The following is a 22,097-nucleotide window of genomic DNA, read 5'->3' as shown; positions in this document are numbered from 1 at the left end:
TAAAAGTCACAATATTCTTCGTGCACATGAACAAATAGAGATAACAATGTTTTTTATGTGACAAAATCACAATAAATGGGAAATTTATTTTGAGTCATGTCCAGTGAAAACCGCCTATCCCCTCACTCTTTTGTATGGCCATGATTTTATATTTCTAGAAGCTCTGACTTTTTGTCATTAAACTTATTGCTTAAAAGTGTGTGCTATTTAATTTCTAATTTATCCTGAAAAGTGAACCAAGGAAAGAGGGAATCTGGAATTTTTGTTTCAAGAACATAGACAGTGTAAGTAGAAGTTTAGGACCTTGTTCATCCAGGGCAGTCATCATCACCATCAAAATTGTCCCAATTATAACAAAAATAAAACTGCTCAAAACCATGTTCATGAAGTTGGGAATTATTTAAGTTTAATAAGAAGAAATATATATGTGTAGATATATATTTATTTTTGTTATTAGTTCAATACTTTGGAAAAAGAGATTAATTCTTTATGATAGAATTCACCACACATATTGCCTGTTGCTCTTGCAGCAAGATCTAGGTCATGGATAACCCTAGCTTATCTAAGCTTCTGTTAGTGCTGATAAACTTGTCAACTTCTAGAAGCTTCTGAAGGCCAGCTGAACTCAGATCAGTTCCTATTACCAAGAAACCTTCAGAAGTAAGTGAGAGTGGGGTTGGAAGCATCGAACCATCTAGACTACAGTCTGCCATGTGCTCCACATGGTAATATCAATAACAAGTAATATTTCCCCAGTGTGCCAGAAGCTTCACATATAATATCTCACTTATTTTAGAGTAATCCTTTAAGGTAGCTCCTCATTTTACAAAAGATGAACTAGAAATTCCAAAAGGTTAAGTAATTTACCAGTTTATAACTACAGATTTGTCAACGTCAGCAGCAGAGAGGGCCCAAGTTCTCCTACAAAGCTACTGGAGCCATGGTAACTGGTAAGTGCTTTAAGTCATGCTCGTGCCTTGCAGGAAGCCCATATGTTTGTCAATGAGCAAACTTTTATTGAGTTTCTACTATGTGGGGACTACAATTCTAGGAACTCAACAGGAGGCAGAACTATAAAGAAGAAGATGTGGTTTTATTATTAAGAAACATAAAATCCACTTACAAAGAGAATGCAAAAGAGCATAAAATCTGGATGAGCACTTTTACAGAGAATACGTGTCTGCTGGAGGGCTGAGCACATGAAAATGATAGAGTTCCAAGTGAAAATTTTCAAGTGATTCTGTGCTAGATAAAGGTCATTTAAACCAAATATATTTATTTTAGCAAACAATTAAAATGCCAGTATAATGGGAGGAAATTGAAAAAACTAATGTTTTAAAGGAAATTGCCTTGGCTATCACAGTGATATCTGCTTTTGTGTGGATCTCCATGTCCTGAAGTCCAATATCAGGATATAATGAATTACACATGGCTTTTGGTTTTCCAAGTTGTTATCCAGCGACATGAAGTATTAGGAAAAGAAAAGGATCTCAGGACCCTAAAAATAAGACAACCCAATCTCTTACCTTGTTGAACAAATAACTGCAAGGTAGAAAAATGAAGTGACTTGCTCAAATATTTAGTTTATAAAAGATACAGGACTTCAAACTTGATGACCGTAAACAGAAAGAGTTGAAGGAATGTTTGCTTGTTCATTTTTAGTGCACTAAAATGTGTCATGAAAGTGCAGCAAGATCTTCACACTGGGAAACAGAAATGGCAGACCAGGTAACAATGTACACAAAGACAACTAAGATTTTGAAGAGACTGTGGTTTACTATAAAGATCTTTAAAGAGCACGAGGTTCTAGGGGGAGAAAAGATGATTTCATGCATATATCTACGGGACTCTGGGTTTGGGGGGGGGGCTTTAGTCAGACATATGGTAGTTACTTTAAGTTATAGTCATCGTAAGCTAACCCCTTTTCCTCCTAGTGCAGATACAGTGATATCTGTGTATATTATGCATTTTCTCACTAAGCTCTCTCTGTGCATATGTTTGTACTCTTATTTGGTAGGACCAAACATGTATTTTATGCCATAACTTTTGGTGTCAAGTTGAAACACATCAGTCAGTATGAAGAGCATAGGCCAGAAATACAGATAGTTCCTTGCAGAGAAGCATAAAAATCAAACATGACAGAAAGAGTTGTATGTATTCTAACAAGGAACAGGGCTGGTATCAAAGGTCTTTGTCAACAGGACAGAGTATATATGCCATTAAGTACTTTACTGTCTCTATACTAATTTTGTTTTAGAAATACCGTCCCATTCTAAACTGTTATCTTAACATCTACCACCATATAAAAACTAGTCTCAGATACTAGTTTAAACACTCTGCAGCTATTACAGAATTGGATCCTTATACCAACTATATGAAATATGTTACTATTATCATAATTCTCATTTTATAGATGGAAGGAAGTAAGAGTAAGGCAAGTAAATAGAAGAGTTGGGATTCAAGTCCAACTAGTCTCATTGCGGATGTTGCAAGTTCAGCCACTATGTCAACAACTTCTTAATATGACTGAATCTTTTTCAAGAGACAAACCAAAACCCACATTCAAAAGCTCTCTGGCCCTTTTAAGGTCGTCATTTGGGAAGCGCACACACCTTTCCTAGTAACACTGCCATGGCTTAAATATTTCTGGAATGTATCCATTGGAATTAACTTCATAGCCTGCAGCTCATTCTTTGAATATCTCCTGTAGTGGGCAAATCTCTGTTTGAAGGAGGATTTTATTTTGGATGCAACCAAAGTCCTTTGCAGCCAAATACAATGACTAAAGTGGGTCTCTAAGCTGGGTGATGCCATTTTTGGTCAAAAAAATGAAATGAAACATGTTAGGAAGGCAATGGGACAGGTTGTTTTTCTGAATTAGCTCTGACGACATTTCTAAGGAGAAGCCTCAGAATCTTTGGAGCAATTTGCTGCTGTAAGTAAGTTCACAGCTTGTAACCCAAAGTGATTAGACTTGGGGTTAGAGGTTGGTCAATTTAGATATCCACATTTGGGCATGTTTTATCTTCAAAGGTCACATCCCTTGCCTCTGTAAACTGGATTTACTTTTCAAATGTTTATAATAATCTAAATATTCAATAATTTTTCTAGATAACTTTCCAGAAAACAAATTGACTTACCTGGTTGAATGAATTAGATGAAGCCATCAAGACAGTCAGCATCTTTCTGGGTCTTTATTTTTGCTGCATGGTGGAAGGGTGTTCTATTCCCTGTCCTACCCAGCCCATCTGGTGGCATTATCTGTGTGTGCCACTAGTCACTATGAGGAACTGAGCAAGAAGAGATGACATGGATCAGCCACTTTGGCTGCTGCTTCTCCTTTGCCAATATTTGGAAGACGTCCCCTGCCTATTTCAATTCCTTTATACTTGAAGTGTCATATTTATGTCTCCGGTCCTCCCTTAACCATTTGACCCAAAGGTAGTCTCTTTCTTCTGTATTCCAGCTCACATTATGCATACAATTAATTAATTGGACTCACTTCCTCAGATTGTGAATTAACTGTTATTGTGTATACATTTCTTTGCTTCAGCTATATTGTAACACTGAAGGGAAAAATTTCTTTCTCCCTCTTTCATCTTCCTTTCCTTTCTTCTTATTTTTCTTCATTTTATCTTTTCTTTCTCTCCTTTTTTTTTTTTTTTGGTGGGATCTTGCTCAGTCCTTATGACAGTGGCTTATACAAAATAGGGACCCAGTGATAGTCACTGTTTCTTACTAATACCTATAACATAAGCAGAATGAAGGCTCTAATTGCCTATCCTATAGATTTATCTTCCTTATGATAATTTTCTTAATAAAATATTGTTTTCCCTCTTCTCTCTTCCTTTCTTCCTACCTTCTTTCCTTCCTTCCTTCCTTCTTCCCCCCTCCTTTCTTCCTTCTTTTCTTCTTTTTTTCTTGACATATGCCACTTGAAGGAGTATATTTCAGGGAAAGGCAGCATGAATTAAACATTTTTATTATTTGTTCAAAGTAATTAAGTACAAGTATATTGCCAAGAATTGACTCTATCTTCTTTGCAGGTGATGTTTTTCTTAAAGATATGCTGTTAAAATATAATTGACTGTTCTCGCTACATAAAACCTTTGTGGTTGACCATTTGATTCCTCAGCAGTCTCTGTGAAAATATTACTTAAAAGTAAGCACTGGTCCTAACAGTATTAGTTTCCTATTTCCTTTGGTTTCTGAAAATAGTAAGTAAGTACAATACCTGCAATCTGAAAATGGACAACCTTACTGTTTTAGAAGCTCTGTAGTCAACATTCACATTTTAGCTTGTACCTTTTCTTTGTTATTGATAATTAAAGTCAGATACATTAACAAGAACTAATGATGTGATCCCACAGTTTGTGCATGGCAAAACTCCTCAAAAAATGTTCAGTTCTCTCATTTTGGACTATCAATAATGTCTTTTTTCCATTGTTAAATTATACCCTTTCTTTTCTCCCAGTCAGGCTAAGAACTAAATATTACTGTGTTTTCAACTGCACGTGCAATTTTTAGTGTAGTCCCAAGTGAGGTTTCTTAGACATGTTTACAGTTAGTTGTAGGGGATCAAAAGCTTTTCCAGGTGTTCAGCTTTGTTTACATTTTAATCTTTTAAATGTTTTACATGCACAAGGAAAAAATGCAATGCTATGATGACTTTAGGTAGAAAACCAGTGTCTTTTGTTTTAAGAAAAGAAAAAGGGAGCCCACAGAGCAAAGACAAATTGGGTATTCTGCAATTTCCTAAGCAACCTTGTACAGTGATATGTTAAATTTGGAGGTCAAATTCAGAGTCATGCTGCAGGTCTATCTATTATCTATATCCAGGTCTGTTCTATTATCACTACTATCTTTTTATAGGAAACCATCAGAATATTTTAATTAGGAAACTACAGGGCTTAATTAACATCTAACTGCTAAAAGGCATTGACATAATGGTATAGAGAACGTTCTAGAATATCTTGTACTTTGATAACTGGAAATCTCTATGGGTCTTTAAGAGCAAAAGACCCTGCCCAAAGACTTGAAGAGCTAACATTTGAGAATATGTATCCTTATTGTTTAAAATGAAGGCCTCCTGCCAACTTCTATTTATTCAGAATTTGATTATGAAGCCAAAAGATAATGTATGTCTCTATTCTTCTTCCCTTTCTCCTCAAGTATCCTGTGGAATGAGTTAGTTTTTATTATCAACTTTGGCATTTTCTGAGAAGAGAGGAGATGAAAGCCAAGCCTGTTGATTCTACTCCTGTTAATGACTTTGGTGAACATTTTTAAAGGTGAAAGGTTCTGGAACATTCAGAACTGAGTAAACCAATTTGAAATAAATAAAAAGCCAGAGCAATATTATAATGTCTCTCATTGCCAACAGTTTTTCAGCACTTGTGTTCTTTATTTGGTGCACTTCTCTGCTTTTATGCAAGATGCAGCAGGGATCTGATAAATTCTTAGCCCACTTTAAAGGGAAAAGAAAGAAAGAAGAGACACCACCGTGTATACAACTAATCTAATACATCTGGTGAAGAGCTTCAGATAGAAATCAAAGATCTTTGAGCCTTGCCCATTTATATTTAATCTTTGAGCTGAGCTACCTCATCTGCAACTTCAAGGATGCCAAATGTAGCCTCTACTTGGACTGACAATCATGTTCCTGCTTCACCAGTGGTCTCTGCCTCCCTCAACTTTGGAAGGCACATCTAAGTATCTTCATATTAATTTTCTTCTCTTCACTCAGCTTTTCTTTTCTTTAAAAACACCCCTTGATATGTGCATTTTCTTTAAAAACACCCGTATGTGCATAAATGCATGTAGCCATAATGCATTTGCTTTTAATCCTTAAGATTGAATTCTCAATGCATGCAAGCAAAAAGTGGCTTTCCATTATCATTCTCTACTTAATTTTCTTCCTCTTGGTGCAAAATTGAAGTTCTTCGAACCTATAATATAAAATAGTAAATTTTTGCAGTCTATGATAATACTTAAATCATGCCTGTGCAAAAGAAGTGATAAATTCACAGCCCATTATAATGGCCCATTATTCAGGCCCATTTAATTGGTCTATATTTTACAAGGCTGCAAAGCAAAAGCCTGTCTTTCTTTCTTCTCTTCCTCCCTCCCTTCTTTCCTCCCTTACTAGTCACCACATAATAATTTCCTATTGTCCTCTCTACTAAACCTGTTTTAGAAAGTGTTTCTGGATTTTAAGTGTGCACACTTTAACTATATATATTCTTCCCCCAAACAAATGAAAGAGTAGAAGAGACACTAGTCATATTTTAAATTGCTTCAAATATTGATAGTGATTTGTAAGTTAGACAAAAGAAATGCATATTCTCTTTATTTTTAACTTTTTTATTATAAAAATGTATTTACACAAATGTAGGAACAAAGTATAATGAGTCCTGATTTATCCATCCCTCGGCTTTAACAATTATCATCATTTTGCTGATGTTTCATCTATCTCCACCTTTTCTATTTTTGCTTGAAAATTTTAAAGGAAATTCCAGACATTGAATCATTTCATGTCAGGGCATACCTTTAGGTTTTGAAACAAGATACAGTTTAGAAATATCTATACTAGTTATGAAATGATAGGGTCTTTTCATTCATCTGTTTTTGTTCAAGGCAATAAACACCACTGCATTAATAGGCCATTATTCCATCCTAACATGATATTATGTTGGTGCTTACTGAATAGTCTCCTTTCACTGCTAAAGAGAAAAGTTTCTCTACCCCTGTAAAAGTTTCCATAAGGAAAACTAAGATGACTGAAAAGGATGATTTAAGCAATTTTGAAAGTTATTTTCACAAAACTGTCTATAATAAAGAGGAATATCATCATCAAACCTTGGGTTTATTCTTTATGCATATGCCTACAAGGAGAATTGGAGTATACTGATTTGCCCTTAGATTTTGGTAGATCCTTTTGTCCCATAGGTAATCTTGAGTAACCTGGATTGTTGGCGGAGAGTTTAAACCCAGCCTTTCCCTCAGTTCTGACACTTGGCTACTATTGTATCCAATTGCCTCTTGCCAGAGCAAGAACTCACTCACTACGAGGAGAATGGCACTAAGCCATTCGTGAGGGATCTGCCCCCATGAACTAAGCACTTCCCACTAGACCCCATCTCCCAACACTGCCTCACTGGGGCCCAAATTTCAACATGAGATTTGGTGCGGAAAAACAAACCATATCCAAACCATAGCAGTGCCTGAGTTTGAATTTGCTCTGCCTCTTGCTAACAGTCTTACCTATGTAACCAACTCTATGAACAAATTTCAGTGACCCCCTACATGTTCTTTTATAATCCTCTCGCTTAACTAACTACTTGACATTTTGAGTTGTTTCCCAGAAATGGTGGATTTTCTGCAAAACAAAGGAGATGAGATGTTTTGGGCAGATATCCTGACACCAAGATTCACCATCCCCTACAACCTGCCCCCAACACCCACAGCACCTTGTGAGATACACCACAACCTGCTCCAAGGGCTGTGGCCCCTGCTTTAAAAGTCTATAAACTCTGTTAGTTGGAGAGATGAATTTGAGGCATCTTCTCCCTTCCTCCCAACAAGACATCTGTCATATTAAAAAATTCCTTGGGAGGCTGAGGCAGGAGGATCGCTTGAGCCCAAGAGTTTGGGGTTGCTGTGAGCTAGGCTGATACCACAGCACTCACTCTAGCCTGGGCAACAAAGTGAGACTCTGTCTCAAAAAAAAAAAAAAAATTCCTTTCTTCCTTGGTAATCTTCATCAGCTCCATAATTGGATCTTTGTGTGTTGAGCAACTGTACCTAGACCGGAATCTTCTTGTGGTTTCTACAGCACCTAGATCAAGCACTGGGGCCTCTCTTTGCCTCTGGTTTCTCATCTATAGATAGGAGTAATAATGATATCTACATTATAGTTTTTTGGGGGTGCTTAATTGAGTTAATTTATATAAAACACATTGTGAATTTCAAAGAATGTTGGGTATCATTATTACTACCTGAGATTCAAGTTTTGTTATGTCAGTAAATAGTCTACAGGATACCCTTTCGCTGCCTACATTTAGAGGTATGTAACATTCATATATAAATCTTTGTGAAACCTTTATATTATTTATTCAGCACAGACTCCTAGAAGTAGAAATGTTTATGTACAATAATTTGACTATTTTTGAGGGTTATTGATCAAATAAAAATAATATCTCATAGGCACAGTTCTAGGAACAGGGGAAATGTTGGTGATCAAAACAGACCAGGAGCCAGAAGAGTATATGATTTCTATGAAAAGTGACAAGAAAGGAATGTGCAGAGTGCTTTGGGAATGTAATCTGGTGGTGGTGGGGTTTAGGATAAAGTGACATTTATTAATTCATTGAGATCTAAAGGATGTTTAGTGGTTAATAGCGTGGCCATTTGGAACCATGGAGTGAAACCAGTGGCCTGTGAGAAGGGAGGCAGCTAGGGAGATAGGAGCTATAACTAAGGTAGCGTGATGGGAAGGCAGGGACATTGGAAATGCTGAAGAGACTTCGATGCAGCAACAGCACCTGCCTAGAACCACGTATATAATCAGGGGGATGGAGACCACCCTGGTAACTCCTGGCTTCCTGCTTCTGCTACATATTAAGAATGAGAAGAATGGAGGAACATTTGTTAGCCTGGGACCAGACCTTGAATTTAATTTTGAAAATATGAATTTTGAGGTTGCACATTTTCTTGCAACTTCAAGAAAGAGTGTTATGATTTATACATCTGCATCAGTGGGATTTCAGGGAGCTTTCACACAACCTTCATCAATTTTTAGTATTAGTGTAATTTTCACTAATGTTATTTTTAAGCTTTGCATATTTGGTACCTGAATTTTAATCTTGTTTAAAGTCGCACACTCTGATTCCTAGTAGTCTGAGCATTCTTTCTTATGTTTATGTACATGTAGATTTTTTTTCAGTTGTCTGTTTATATCCTTTGACGATGTTTTAGTTTCTTTTCTTACCTAGTTGTACAAGCTTTTTCTGCATAACAGATTACAATCTTTTGTCTTTTGTGTCTGATGGAAATAACTTCTTCATATTTTTAAAGGATTCTTTTGAAACACAGAAGCTTAAAATTTGAAGCGGATCAAATTAAACCATTTGTGTGCATGTAGACGTGTGACTTGGCTGTGTAATAATATTCCTTGTTTCTATGCTCAGATATCCTTTCCAACCCAGAGATCAGGTAAATATTTCTCTGTGTTTGCTAATACTTCTTAAAGTTTTGTAATTGCTAATTTTATGTGTCAACTTGACTGAGCCACCGAGTGCTTAGATGTTTGGTTGAACATTATTCTCGATGCTTCTGTCTGGATGCTTCTGGATGAAACTAACATTTGAATCTGTAGACTGAGTAAAGCAGATTACCTTCTCTAATCTGGGTGGGTCTCATCCAATCCGCTGAGGATCTGTAGAGAACAGAAAGTTTGAGTATGGGAGAATTTGATTTTTCTACCTGTCTTAGAGCTGGGACATTGATCTCCTTCTGCTTTCAGACTTGGACTCAGACACGAACTTTGCCATTAGCTCTCCTAGGTCTCCAGCTTGTGGACTACAGCTATTGGGATTTCTCAGCCTCCATAACTGTGTGAGGCAATTCCTTATAATAAATCTCCTTATGTCCACCTATAAAGATAGATCTATAGATGCAGATATAGATCATAGATATAGATATAGATCTCTTATTGCTTGTGTTTCCTGGAGAACCCTGATTAACATGGGTTTCATTTAAATGTTTTAACTACTTATATATCTGAGATTTAAGTTGATGAATCGTCTGAAAGAAGTCTCTAAATTTGTTTATTTTTTTCCAAACAAACACATAAATTTTTTTCCGGGGCTATGCTTTGAATGATTCTTTTATTCGTCACAGATTTATGTTTCTAACTTTATCATACACCAATGTTTTGTAGTTGAGGCTCCTAAGATTTGTTCCTGGGCTATTTTTCTCATGCACTGATGTGCTTGTCAATAATTCTAGAGGTACCAACATTTTTCTAATTGTATTATAACTTTATGATCAGACAAGTGTCTTATATTATTCTCTGTTTTTCAGTTATGTTTCTCTCTGTCATCACCAAATTTATTTCTTCAGATGAACTTTAGAATCATGTTATCAAGTTCCAAAAATTTATAAATCATTAGTCAATAATTAGAATTTTGTTAAATCTCCTCATTATTTTAGGACAAAATAAAAACTGTACAATTTGAAGTCAAACTCAAAGGAATTTGCATGTCTCTTGCATTATGCAAGTCTTCTTTTAAGTTTTTGTAAAGTTTTTCATTTTTTTCTTACATATTTGGTCTGTCTTTAACTAGAGAGAGCTGTTAAAAACAAATAGTATTTTCCTATTGATTATTCTGGGGGTTTTTTAGGTTTTAAATTTATATATAGATTTTCTATAATCTGGGTCATAAATTTTATTGTAGATTGTACTTTTAATCCATAAAAAATGTTATTCTTTATTTTGTTTAGTGCTTTTCCATCTTAAATGTAATTTGGCTGAAATTGTATTCTATTCCTATTTTCTCTGTGTTTGCCTGATAAATATTTGCACTTCTTTGAAAAAAATGTCACTTTGATATAGATAGTTCCATTTTACTAATCATGTTCTCAGATTTTATTTTTAAGTGCATCTTGATGATATTTGTCTTTTAATAGGAAAGTTTAAACATTGCATTGTCATAAAATGTGGTTGGGATTCTGTCATCTTACTTTGTGTTTTTAAGTTGTTTTCCATTCTTTGCTTTATGGGTTTTATTTGTCTCCCCTTCCCAGGAAAAGACTTTTTTGGTGTTTGTTTTCAAGAAATCTCATTCATCTATCTATATTTATCTAATTACCAAATTCAGGGATAAAATTGTCTCCTTTGATAAATCCCAAGATGAGAAATGTCTTCTATAATTTTATTAATATAACACAGAATCTTATACTTGAATTTTTGTTATTAATAAAATATTTTACATTATATATAACCTCTAACTACCATTTTTATATTTACAGTTATTTTTAAAACCATATTTTCAATAATTATTTAAATTTAGCTATAGGTTTAACTGGTTTTATATTGAAAATCTTGTAGTTTTAATTTCTGTTGGTCTCTAAAAATATAGTGCCCATATATTTTGCACAGATAATCTCTCCACCCAAAACAAAAACAAAGAAAACAGAAGAACAACAACAAAAAAAACCCTTGGACTTATCTGTGATGTGTTTTCTTCCTTTCATATCTACGATTCATCTGCAAATCACATCAATTAAAACTGCAGCATTTGATCTACATGGCTATCACCCTAATTCAACTCATCATTGCCATTCATTGCAATTGTGGCAATAGTCTCATATTTGGTCCCCTTCTGTAATGGCCCCTGATTGAAATATTAAGTCCACTCATGTCTCTCTTCTGCTCAATTCCCTCTGCTGGCTCCCCATCTCACTCAGAGCGAATCCCAAACATACTTCCTCCACTGAACTCCTCTCCACATCACTCCAGCCACATTGGCCTCCTGCTGTCTCCTTCAAAAAGTCATGTAAACTCCCACCTGTGGTGGCCACCCCTCTATTGTAATCTCAGTCCTTTGAGAGCTGTTTCCATGCATCTCCCCGGTTTCCAGAAACATCACCTTATTTAAGTAGGCAAATAAATTATCATGATAGAGATTGTTATTGCAAGGGGCGAGTTAGGCCACTGACTGGAATGGCCAAATTCTGTGTTTAAATGAGTCTGTAAAACCAAGACTAGTTCCCACAATGTGGGATGACTTGACCTTTCCCTCTCTGTCCTATAGTCTAATAGGTAGGAAGACAGTGAACCAGAAATTAACATGATTCTCCTTTTACACCCCAGTCTTGTACCTATGCACCTGACTCCTGAGAATCATCTTCATTGCTTGGTGGGGGAGCAAAGGGAAGAACATCTTGCATAATTATGAGGGCAAACGAGAAATTATCATCTGAATCTGAAATCAGCATGCTATATTTTAATACCTAAGAAAAATTATTCTAAGGAGGGTGGATAAAAGGGATGAAAACGTAAAGTTGGAAATGTCAATGCTTAACCACATAATCTGAATCTTTTAGTAAATAAACTATTTCCTGGGAGAAATGCCATTCCTTTGGAAACCGTTTGAACTTTTAAAGTCATTGATGTACCATTTAGTACTTAAAATAGTGATTTACAAAGAGTACCCAGTGAGGCCTGGGTTTTCCAAGCTTTATCCCAAATATCTCAGGTATTCCAGATGAGCAAGGGAAACATTTGGAGGGTTGGGATCACTGTGTTTGTCTATCCCAAACATAACTTATGAGTTACTTTCTAGTCAGTAGCTTAAATACTTTCATGTATTTTTACTTATGTGATGTAATTGAGAAAGAGATGTGAATTCAAAAAGCATCCAGAACCCCAAGTTTTTTCATTATGGTATACATCAGGGGTTGACAAACTTAGTTCACAGAACATCCATCCCATCATTTGTTTTTGTAAATAAAGTTTTATTAGAACACTGCCATGTCAATTCATTTACGTATTATTTACAGCTACTTTTATGCTATAACAGCATAATTATGTAATTGTGACCCAGATTGTATGGTCCACAAAACTGTAAATATTTACTATCTGGTTCAAGTTTGCCAGCCACTCATGTGTGTGTGTGTGTGTATATCTATACACACATATATTTATATATATATATATATTTTTTTTTTGAGACAGGGTCTCATTCACTGGTGTATATTATCAGATACATTGCAACACAGTTATATATCACCAGAGATAGCATAGATTCCTTTCTTTTTAGCAATCATATAAACCAAGGATATAAGAAATATATTTCATTAGAACAAAATCCTATTGCCAAAGAATTTCAGAAAAAATTCAGTCTTCAGATTCAATGATTGTCTCTCAGATTTCCTACCCAGGAATTCTCACAACAACAAAAAAAACCCAGACACACACATTCAAAAAGTGTTCTTTTATTATTTCTAGTAACATATATTGTATAAATACTCTATTTTTATATGTACTTTTACAAAAGCGATATAACTTAAAACGTTTTATTAGAAATAAATGTATAAAAATAAATATGTTATTATAGGCATTTATTACAAACTACAGCCCTTCTTAGAAGGAACACACAAACTGATACTTATAAAGTACATATAATTTATAGTAACATATTTTACTATATACATACTGAAAAAGTTGTATTCTTTCTCACAAAAGAGCTAAACAGACATTCACCAGGATACGACTGTTGGGCCAGCTGCCAGGGATGGACCTGCTACCCCTCGGCAGACTCCCCTCCACATGACAAGTGATCTCAATGTCCCCCAAAAACCTGTGGGACCCTGTTCTACACACCCCGTTCTTTTTCTGGCATTGCATCCTTCTGTGTGATTTCACTTTCTTTAGACACAAATTACTTTTTCCCATCCACATAACCAAACTGGGCTTACACAGTAGGGAAGAAAGGTTGGAGGTACCAAGCTCATTGCATCTCCTCTATTTTTTACCAGCACCTAATACTTTGCTGCATAGATTTAATGCAATTTTATCAACACATGGAATTGTTTCTTCCTCAAAACAAATTATACAAATAAAGACTGAGGTGGTACAAGAAGGTGCAGATGGAGCTGTGTGAGTCAACTCATATTGCTGAGTTTTTCTCTCGTGTTGAACACCCTGAACTCTTAAGTCTTGGTAGAAAAGATGGATAAAAGTTTTCTCAAAGCAAAGGAGCCATAAACAGTGCTGATCAAACATCCTACTTGTACTCCTCTCTCCCTTCATTATTAGCAAGGTTGAGTAAGCCAGGTCTTAAGCAAAATCTCATCTTTCTCCTGCTTTTCATTCCCCAAACCCATGACACAAAGTATTTAATCAGTACCAGGAAACAAGGGGTGGTAACAGTTCTTACTTTTTTCGGTAATTGCTCCTGTATTTTTTTTTTAAACTTGTAATAGATGTAACAAAAGAAGTAATAATAATGCCCTGGGGCTTTATCATGCTATATCACTGCTCAGAGGTTAATAATCCTCATTAACTACCCTATCAAATTTGTAACTGGCAGTTTACTCTGATGATTTATCTCCTTTCAACCTACCTCCACAATCCCACCTTAATGACACACCTCACTGGATTACCGGCAAGATACACTGGATCCCTCCTGCCTTCTCGATGTCAGTCATCAGTCCTTCCTCACTTTTGCCTTGCCCTCAAAACTGACACTGCTTAACTGCATTCTGCCATCACGCAAAAGTCTATGTAATGTTTAGGTTTCTTTAAAGGATCGCAGCTCTCATGAGACAACACCCCCCCATCATGGGACAGACACTTCAAGGTTCTCTTTTTGTAACCCTTCCCACAAGTCTTGGAACACGGCGACCAATCCCCCAACTGCCAGTGGGGGCAAGGCAGGTCTGCGCAAGGTCTGGTGCTGGCCGGCTTCACTTCCTTCGCACACTCTGACGCAGGCTGCCCGTTAATGTCTCGGCATTCGACCACTCTTCTCTGCCAACCCAACCCACATGACTTAGAGCATTCACCCCACTCTTCAATGACCCATTCTGAAAAAGTAGGGATGGCATTGAAAGATTCCTTCTTCTTCTTCACAAAATAGGTGTATTTAATTTTGGGGCGAAGGGCATTGCCCACGGTAAGAACCTGGATGGTTAAGGGCTCTTTGAGAGGGCTAAAGCTGCGAATTCTTTCCAACGCTGCAGAGGAGCCGCTGTACCTCAAGACAACACCTTTGTATGTAATATCTTGCTCTAAAGTGGATAAGGTAAAGTCACCGTTAAGGATGTATGTGCCATCAGCAGCTTTGATGGCAAGAAAGCTGCCATTGTTTCTGGATCCCCTCTGATTCCGTTGTTTCACTTCAATGTTGGTGGCTCCAGTTGGGATGGTGACAATGTCATGGTATCCAGGTCTGTAGGCAAGACAAATACACATAACTCTCATTCATTGGCTAAGTAGATCACGTAGCTTTGAAACATGTTAATCCTTTGTAATGTATTTTCCTCCCAACCTGTTAAAATGTCCATCTAAATCATAAGGTCTCTGAGAAGATGTATGTTAAACTTACTTTGCACTGGTAACTGATCCTGATATTTTCTTGCACGTAGAGCCATTTCCTCCACAAATACCACATTTATCAAACTTCTTTTTGGAGTCTATGATGCGATCGCAACCAGCTTTTACACACTGTCCTTGCACACAGACAGAGGTAGAGTCCGGACTACATGGGGTACCATCTATGACCTGAGACAAAAACATGTGTCTTGTGTTACACATTAGCAAGGGAAGAAGACGATGCTATAAGAAGAATGAACGTTCTCTCTGCTTTCCTGCCTATGGTAATTAAAAATCATACCCTTCATACATGTTACACTCACTTTGGCTTTTTTTCAATAGCATGTATAGACATCTAAAAAATTGTCTTTTGATTATTTGTTTATTGATCTATCTCTCCTCTAGCGACAGTCAATGAAAGCAGGGTTCTTTGTCACTTGTTTACTACTGTATCCTCAGTGTCTGGAATAACATTTGGCAGCAGTAGGTGCTTCATAAATCATTTGTTGAATATTAAATCTGCAATTTAGGAATATTTTCATAGCATACAGAGCTAATGACATGATAATCTCGATCAAATTAAATTCCATTTCTACCTTACGCCATATTTATTCCCCCATTAAAACAGCAAAAGTAATGCTTTTCCTAGTTCGATATATGTCCTCAGATGTAATAATTATCAATGCTCAGATTTCCCTTTTAGTAAGTCTGTTTGCACATGCTACTGCTAGTCACTCAGTAGCAAGTACTTTGGACCATGCCTAAACTACTTTCTAAAATGACTAACCAGTCTATGCTGCGTGAACACATAATTTATCTGGTCATGAGTTGTGTGTGAAACTAGTTATAGGGAGGAGTACTTGATTTTTCAAAGAGCTTATCTTTTTATATAAAAGAGTAATAATAAACAATTACAAGAATCTTAAGTGTTGGATTTGAGTTTCATTCATAACTGAAAGCAAAACCAAACTGTAAGCAGGCAGTTGCCAATGTAGACAGAAGAAAAGGTATTCAAAATTGAAACTGAACACATGTTTATATATAAAACAAAGAAAGCACATGAAAGGTTGCATGGATAGGTCACAAGCCAAAGCCTTGGTTTTTAGGCAAAAATTAGTGTAAAAGTTAACTACCTTGGGCTGTAAAACGAAGAAGTAGCCGATGAGTTTGGCTTGACAGATGAGCTTGCACCTGTCTTTGGGTGAGACACCAGCATACTTGGGTGTCCACTCCACTGCAGGCCCACTCCCAAAGGAAGGTTTGGAAAATTCATTGTGTGCCTCACATTGCTCCTCTCTGAAGGTTTTTCCTGGAAGAGAATGATACGATGACATCATCAGTTTCCAACCTTTAATCACCTGTTTAAGGGCGTATCTTTCTTATCCCACTTCTGAAAGTCGGAGTCCGCTGCTACTCACCATTATTATCTGGACAGTCCTCGATGTTACATGACCTGTAGCGCACACGTTTGCCCTCACAGTACTTCCCTCCATTTTTGGGGACTGGGTTGTCGCATTCTCTCATTGTATACTGAACTCCTCCACCACAGGTTCTCGAACAGTCCCCCCAGGGCCCCCACTGCCCCCAGCTTCCATGAACAGGCGTCTAAATGGGGACACAAAATCATCAGCATTAGAATTCTCAAAAGAGACCTTTTAGGAAAAAAAGAAAAAAAAATGGGAGAAAGCATCAATTCTAAAAATAAGCTATCTTGAATTCTCGCTAGAGGACACAGATGGAGGTGTTCAACTTGGTATTGCATGTTTTAGCAACACTTTGTTCTTTTGAATTCTGGATATTTCAGGAGGAAAACTCACGTCAAAATGCTTCTTGTCAGTCTTGTTCACACATTTGCCGTTGACACACCATTTCCCGTCTCCACAGCTGGTGCCGTCCGCCCAAGGGAAGTGTTTGGTTTGGCACACCAGCAAGCCGCCAGAGGTCCCGGTACACCACAAGGTGGTGCACGTGCTGGCTGCATCGGGGCAGTGTTTGGACTCTTCCCCAAATGTAAACTGGCACTGCCGGTTGGCATCATACAAGGTGCCGGGGAGATCGGCCGGGAGCTGTATGGGACTCTGGGGCTTGTCCAACAAACATTCCCCTGCAAAGAAAATGCCAGCCAATATTAATAAATAGTTAATGAAAGCATGTAGGGTTAGAGCACCATTTAAAAAATATTTATCATATGAAATAATGCATAGCAAAGTGAATTGAAAACTGTAGAGCTTGGGGGAGATACTAGAGAGATTTTGATTGTTAGTAAGATATTCTCTCAATGGGCTATTTCTGTATTAACAATGACACAAAATTCTTGTTCTGCTAAAAACATGAATCAATGGACTTTGAGGGCTACTCAACCAGAGGCACTATCTTTTACTGGGAATTACGATCTGAACAGTTATGATCTTGACAGGGAAAAGTAACTTTGAAGGAGAGAAAATGAAAAGAACAAAAAAGAAAGAACTCATTTAACTAGACCCAACACATGAGAGGTTGGATGCTGTCTAGAAAGAGTAGCTTGAGCGTCTTACCGTGACCATTGTCCAGAAATGACGTAATCATGTAGGCACTGCAGGGAGACCAAGGCTGGCTACGATCCAAATTGGACAGCATTGATGCCATCATGTGGGAGTCCCGGTTCACACTGTTCAGGCTGGCACACTGCTTTGCATCATCATGTGGCATGTTAAACACGTGGCCTAGGAAGCAATCCAAAACCCACATTAAAATATAGATCTGTAGTGTTTTTTTCCCCAACAGAGATTCATTTGTCTCAAAGTGATGTTTCTAGAGAAAGAAATATATTTAGGAGACACTATTTTGGAGACAATGTCTATTTTCTCAAGGTGTAAACAAATGTAAATTTCCAAACGTTCATAGCTTCTAATATCTTAATTTTTAATTCTAATAAAATAGCCATGTTTGAAATAGTGGAAAGTATTTTTTACAGTATCTAAGATGTGCTAGTACCTAAAATAGCAACATACCTGCAGATTCTCCCTCTTAAATTATTTTATCAATTTGAATTTGTGAATTGAGCTTAACTCCTACTCTGAAACAGACTTACCTAATTCATGGGCTGTGGTGAAGGCAGCTTGCAACCCATCATCTTCTATGACAGAGCAGCTTCTGCTTGGATCACACACAGTTCCAACATCAGCCATCCCAAGAGTATCACATGTCTGGGCCCCACACAAATCCTGCAAAAAAGCAAAGGTAAATTCCAATTAATAAGACAAGCATAAACCTTGGGATCTAACGTTTTGGTGGGGTGTGTCTTCACATATGCTTTGGAGCATCTATGTTCATTGCTATTGAATTAGGAGGACTTCATGTGACTTTACTCAAGCTTTTTCCTAAAGCCTTTAAAATAGAATTAGGAAACTTCAGGTATTAAATTATAGTAGAAATAAATAAGACCATGTAGCCAATTAAAAAAATTTCAGTGCAAAAAAACACTGGTGAAATGTCTTTTATACATTTGGTAGGTACAATGCAGACTCCCAAGAGGACAATAGCATAACTTGTGCCATCCTCTCTCACCTGTCGGGTAAAAAGAATTGCCGTGTCATAGTGTTCTGCATCCCGGTCACTGGGTGGGTTATGCTGCTTTTGCCAGTTGCAGAAGTTCCGCAGAGTAAGAGCAGCATTGGAGGTCACTTCTGGCCCCTTCTGTTCTTCATAGATAACCAAAATCTTCACCACCACCAGGCTAACTGAATTCCGAATGCTGGGGTGTTTGTATAACCTGGCTGCCACCGAGAACAAGGTGAGAAGGTAATGCTTTAGACCACTGCCGTGGAATTCTGCCATTGACTGGTCTGCCACTAGCATGGTTTCCACATAGCGGGGGCTGGACACAAATCGCTTCTTTCTTATGCTTCCAGTTCCTGTAAAGAAACAAGAAAGATAGTTTGCTCATGGGCAGGCTATCCAAGAATAGTTACCTTCCCAGGGTATATAAGGAAAGCCCAAACCAGTCAAAGCAAATAAAACTAAAATATAACCGGAACAACAATAACAAAAATATTTGCAACCTTTTTTTCTGACAGTGTTATTTTTGAAAGTTGTCTCCTTTGCTTTAAATAAAAAGAGCACGTGCTCCTTTGAGTGGTCAGGCTTTGTGTGTGTGTATATGTGTGTGTGTGTGTGTGTGTGTGTGTGGAGTTCTTCTGTTCTTTTTGAAATTCTACAATTTGAACAAGGCAGGCACACCATCCTACCCAGCTGTAGTAAAATCTTGGAGCAAGGGCAGCAGGCAGAGGCCCTGAGTCACTCTTTCACAGGCCAGGACTCAAATCCTGAATGAGATCATCAAGCTCCACGTGGAAGGCCTCGGGTAGGGCCTGGGCTGCTGCCAAGGGGCCGGGCCTGAAGGAATCTCAGCCTGCACTGCTCTGCTCTCTCATTCCAAGGGGTCCCTGGGGTTCTCTGCTCTTGCCAATTCCAGGCACAAGGACCACCCACTCTGCCCTGCAGCCTATTACCCCACTCCCACTGCCCCAGGGAAACAAGTTCCTGCTTTGAGCCAAGGTTGATTATTTGGAAGAGAGCCCTCAGACTCCCGACAGAGACCCAACCCCCCAGGGAAGTCTTAAACTGGCCTGTGACCACGTAACTGCTCACTCCCAGGAGCAGACGAGCAGGGAAAAGGGGAGAATTCTGAAAACAAGATACGTGAGAAAGTGAAAGAAGAAAAAAGGCACTAACGTGATAAAACAAAAAGAACTGGAGAGTAAGCACTGCATACAAGAGAGTCAGCAGGCGGCTCGCAGGAAGGACCTGCGGTGACTAACATTCTGCGGCGCTCCAGAGCAGAATTATGGCCGCGAGAGGGAGTGCAAGCTGGGAGGCGGAGTAGGAGGCGCAGGGAGGCGGGGAAAGCTGGGTAAGACCTCCCAAGCAGGTTTTGCTGAGGGGCCCAGCCGCCACCAGGCTGTCTCTGTCAGCCTTTTAGGGGGAAAGGCGACAGAAACCTGCAGAGCAGAGGTCGTAGCACAGCTGCCCAGGCGCGCGGGCACATTCCGAGGTCACCGTCGCCCCTCCGCCACCTCCCTCCTGTGAGCGCAGGGTGCACGCACGGGCAGCGGTTACAAAACTCAGCTCAAAGTTGCACACAAATGGTTAAAAAGAAATAAAGGGGATGGAAAGTCGTCGCACAAGCTCGCACTCAACTAAAGGTGGAAGGAGTCAGGTTACAAACTCTCCCTTCCCAGTCAAAACGCTTCGCTTTCGTCTGTAGAAAACCGTTGATTTGTCAGTCCTTTCTTGGTTATTCATTATTCGGGCAAATGGAATTAAGGTTTCTAGCTGAATTCAGCAACCCAAACCTCCCTCCGTCCCGTCCGCAGACACGAGCTCCTGCCGGTAAGCAGGAGTCCGCCCTCAAGTCGCGTCGCACAGAGAGAGTGAGGAGAGAAGGATGAATGGAGAGACAGTGAGGGCAACTCTTCTACCTGTAGTCTGTCCTGCGCCTGGTGTCGCCCGGTCCCGCGGCAGCCACTGCGCCCCAGCATCCTCGCCCTCCGGCCCCGCGCCCCGAGCCGGCAGGGTCTCGTCGTCCATGACCCCGCACTTGGCGCCGCTGCCGCCCCGCCGCCTCCGCCGGAGGAGATGGAACTGCGGCCCAGCCAGCGGCTCCTCCCCCGCGGCGGCGGGGGCGAGGCGCTCGGTGGCGGCGGCTGGCGCGGGCTGGATGAAGTACTCCTCGCCCTGCAGGTAGAAGGCGCCGCGCACGCCCTCACAGAGACTGAGGGCGGCGGCCGAGCTGGGGTCGCCATTCACGGTGCCCGAGTAGAAGCAGTGCGCCAGGTCGCCGGCTGGGTCTGAGCGCGGCGCCTCGGGCTCCGGTCTGCGCCCCACGGTCTGGAGCGTGAAGCCGGGCGCCAGGAAGCCGCGGTCGGGCTGCAGCTCCAGATGCAGCCACCGGCCAAAGGCGTCCAGGCGGAGGAGCGTGGTCCCAAGTCCCGGGGCGCGCTCCAGCGCCGGCAGCACCAGCTCCTCGTCCTCCTCGGCGGGGCGCCCGCGTGCGCCGGGCACTGCTAGCAGAGCTGCGGCCGCAGCGAGCAGCAGCAGCGTGGGCGCGGGCCTAAAGCTCCAAGACCGCGGCGCCCACTCCGCGTTCCCCATGTCGCCGCCCAGCTTGCGCCTTCGGGACCCTGCGAGGACCGCTCGCTGCATCAGAGCCTTGGGAGACACGGCGCGCAGCAGAGCGCGGAGCGAGAGAGCTTTTGGTCGGGTCGGGAGAGCAGAGCCCCGCTGGCCTCACTCTGGATTGTTAAAGTTAACAATTACTATTAGTCTTTGAAAGTGCGCGCAGAGCCGGCTACAGCCGAAGCTCCCGGAGTCACTTAGGAGAAGGCGCTGCAGTTCTGCCGACGCGCGGGAAGTTTTTCTTCCAGCGCAGAGTTGGAGGCACCGCGCGTTGGGAGCAGGCGGAGAGGCTGCTGCGGGGACAAGAAGCGCTCTGGGGCGCCTCCAGAGCTGAGGCAAAGCGAGGGTTGGTGCCTGGTGCCCCTCTTCGGCCTCCGCCTGGGCTGCGGTGCTGCTCGCTCTGCGCTAGGGCTCTGCCCTCTCCGCCGGGCTGCGCACCCTGGCTTTGCGATGGCCCCTGGCTCGGAGCCGCTTTCCAGCGAGTGCAAGAATCGGGCAACCCGAGCCGCCCTTTTATAGTCCCCGAAAGACGGCCCCCCTCCCTCTTGGCCGCCTTTCCATCCCAAAGACGCCGCCCCCTGAGCTCAGTCGGTGCTAAACCGCGCTCTGCACCGCGGGCTCTGGCGGGGGAGGGGGCAGCCTCCTCTCTGGCTCCAAGCCACTGCTCGTCAATCTGGGGGCGGAAGACGCACAAGGGGCGCTGTGACCAGCACTTTGTACCGCCTGGGCCGCCCTGGGGAGAAGGTTCTCCCTTTTGCTGCGCTTCTCCCCGCGCCGGCTTCCTGGACCACCTTCCCTTCCAGTTGCCCCTCTGGTGTGGTAACGCAGTGCCCGCGCTGGG

At 40.4% G+C, this 22,097-nt stretch overlaps 1 protein-coding gene across 1 annotated transcript; it reads right to left on the bottom strand.

The window, feature by feature from the left end:
* Positions 1-12,983: 12,983 nt before the first annotated feature.
* ADAMTS1 (ADAM metallopeptidase with thrombospondin type 1 motif 1) lies at positions 12,984-21,739 on the bottom strand. Its single transcript, XM_012764459.3, has 9 exons — positions 20,560-21,739; positions 18,647-18,993; positions 18,171-18,303; positions 17,635-17,802; positions 16,918-17,204; positions 16,519-16,705; positions 16,234-16,409; positions 15,114-15,289; positions 12,984-14,957 (listed from the first exon to the last, which is right to left on the bottom strand). The coding sequence occupies exons 1-9, from the start codon at positions 21,281-21,283 to the stop codon at positions 14,258-14,260; spliced, it is 2,898 nt and encodes a 965-aa protein (XP_012619913.2). The 5' UTR covers positions 21,284-21,739; the 3' UTR covers positions 12,984-14,257.
* Between the last annotated feature and the right edge of the window lie 358 nt (positions 21,740-22,097).

This window comes from Microcebus murinus, chromosome 1 (assembly GCF_040939455.1).
Source record: "Microcebus murinus isolate Inina chromosome 1, M.murinus_Inina_mat1.0, whole genome shotgun sequence".
NCBI classification, from domain to species: Eukaryota; Metazoa; Chordata; class Mammalia; order Primates; family Cheirogaleidae; genus Microcebus; species Microcebus murinus.
The sequence above is the reverse complement of the archived record's forward strand: the minus strand, read 5'-3'. Positions and strand labels throughout refer to the sequence as shown.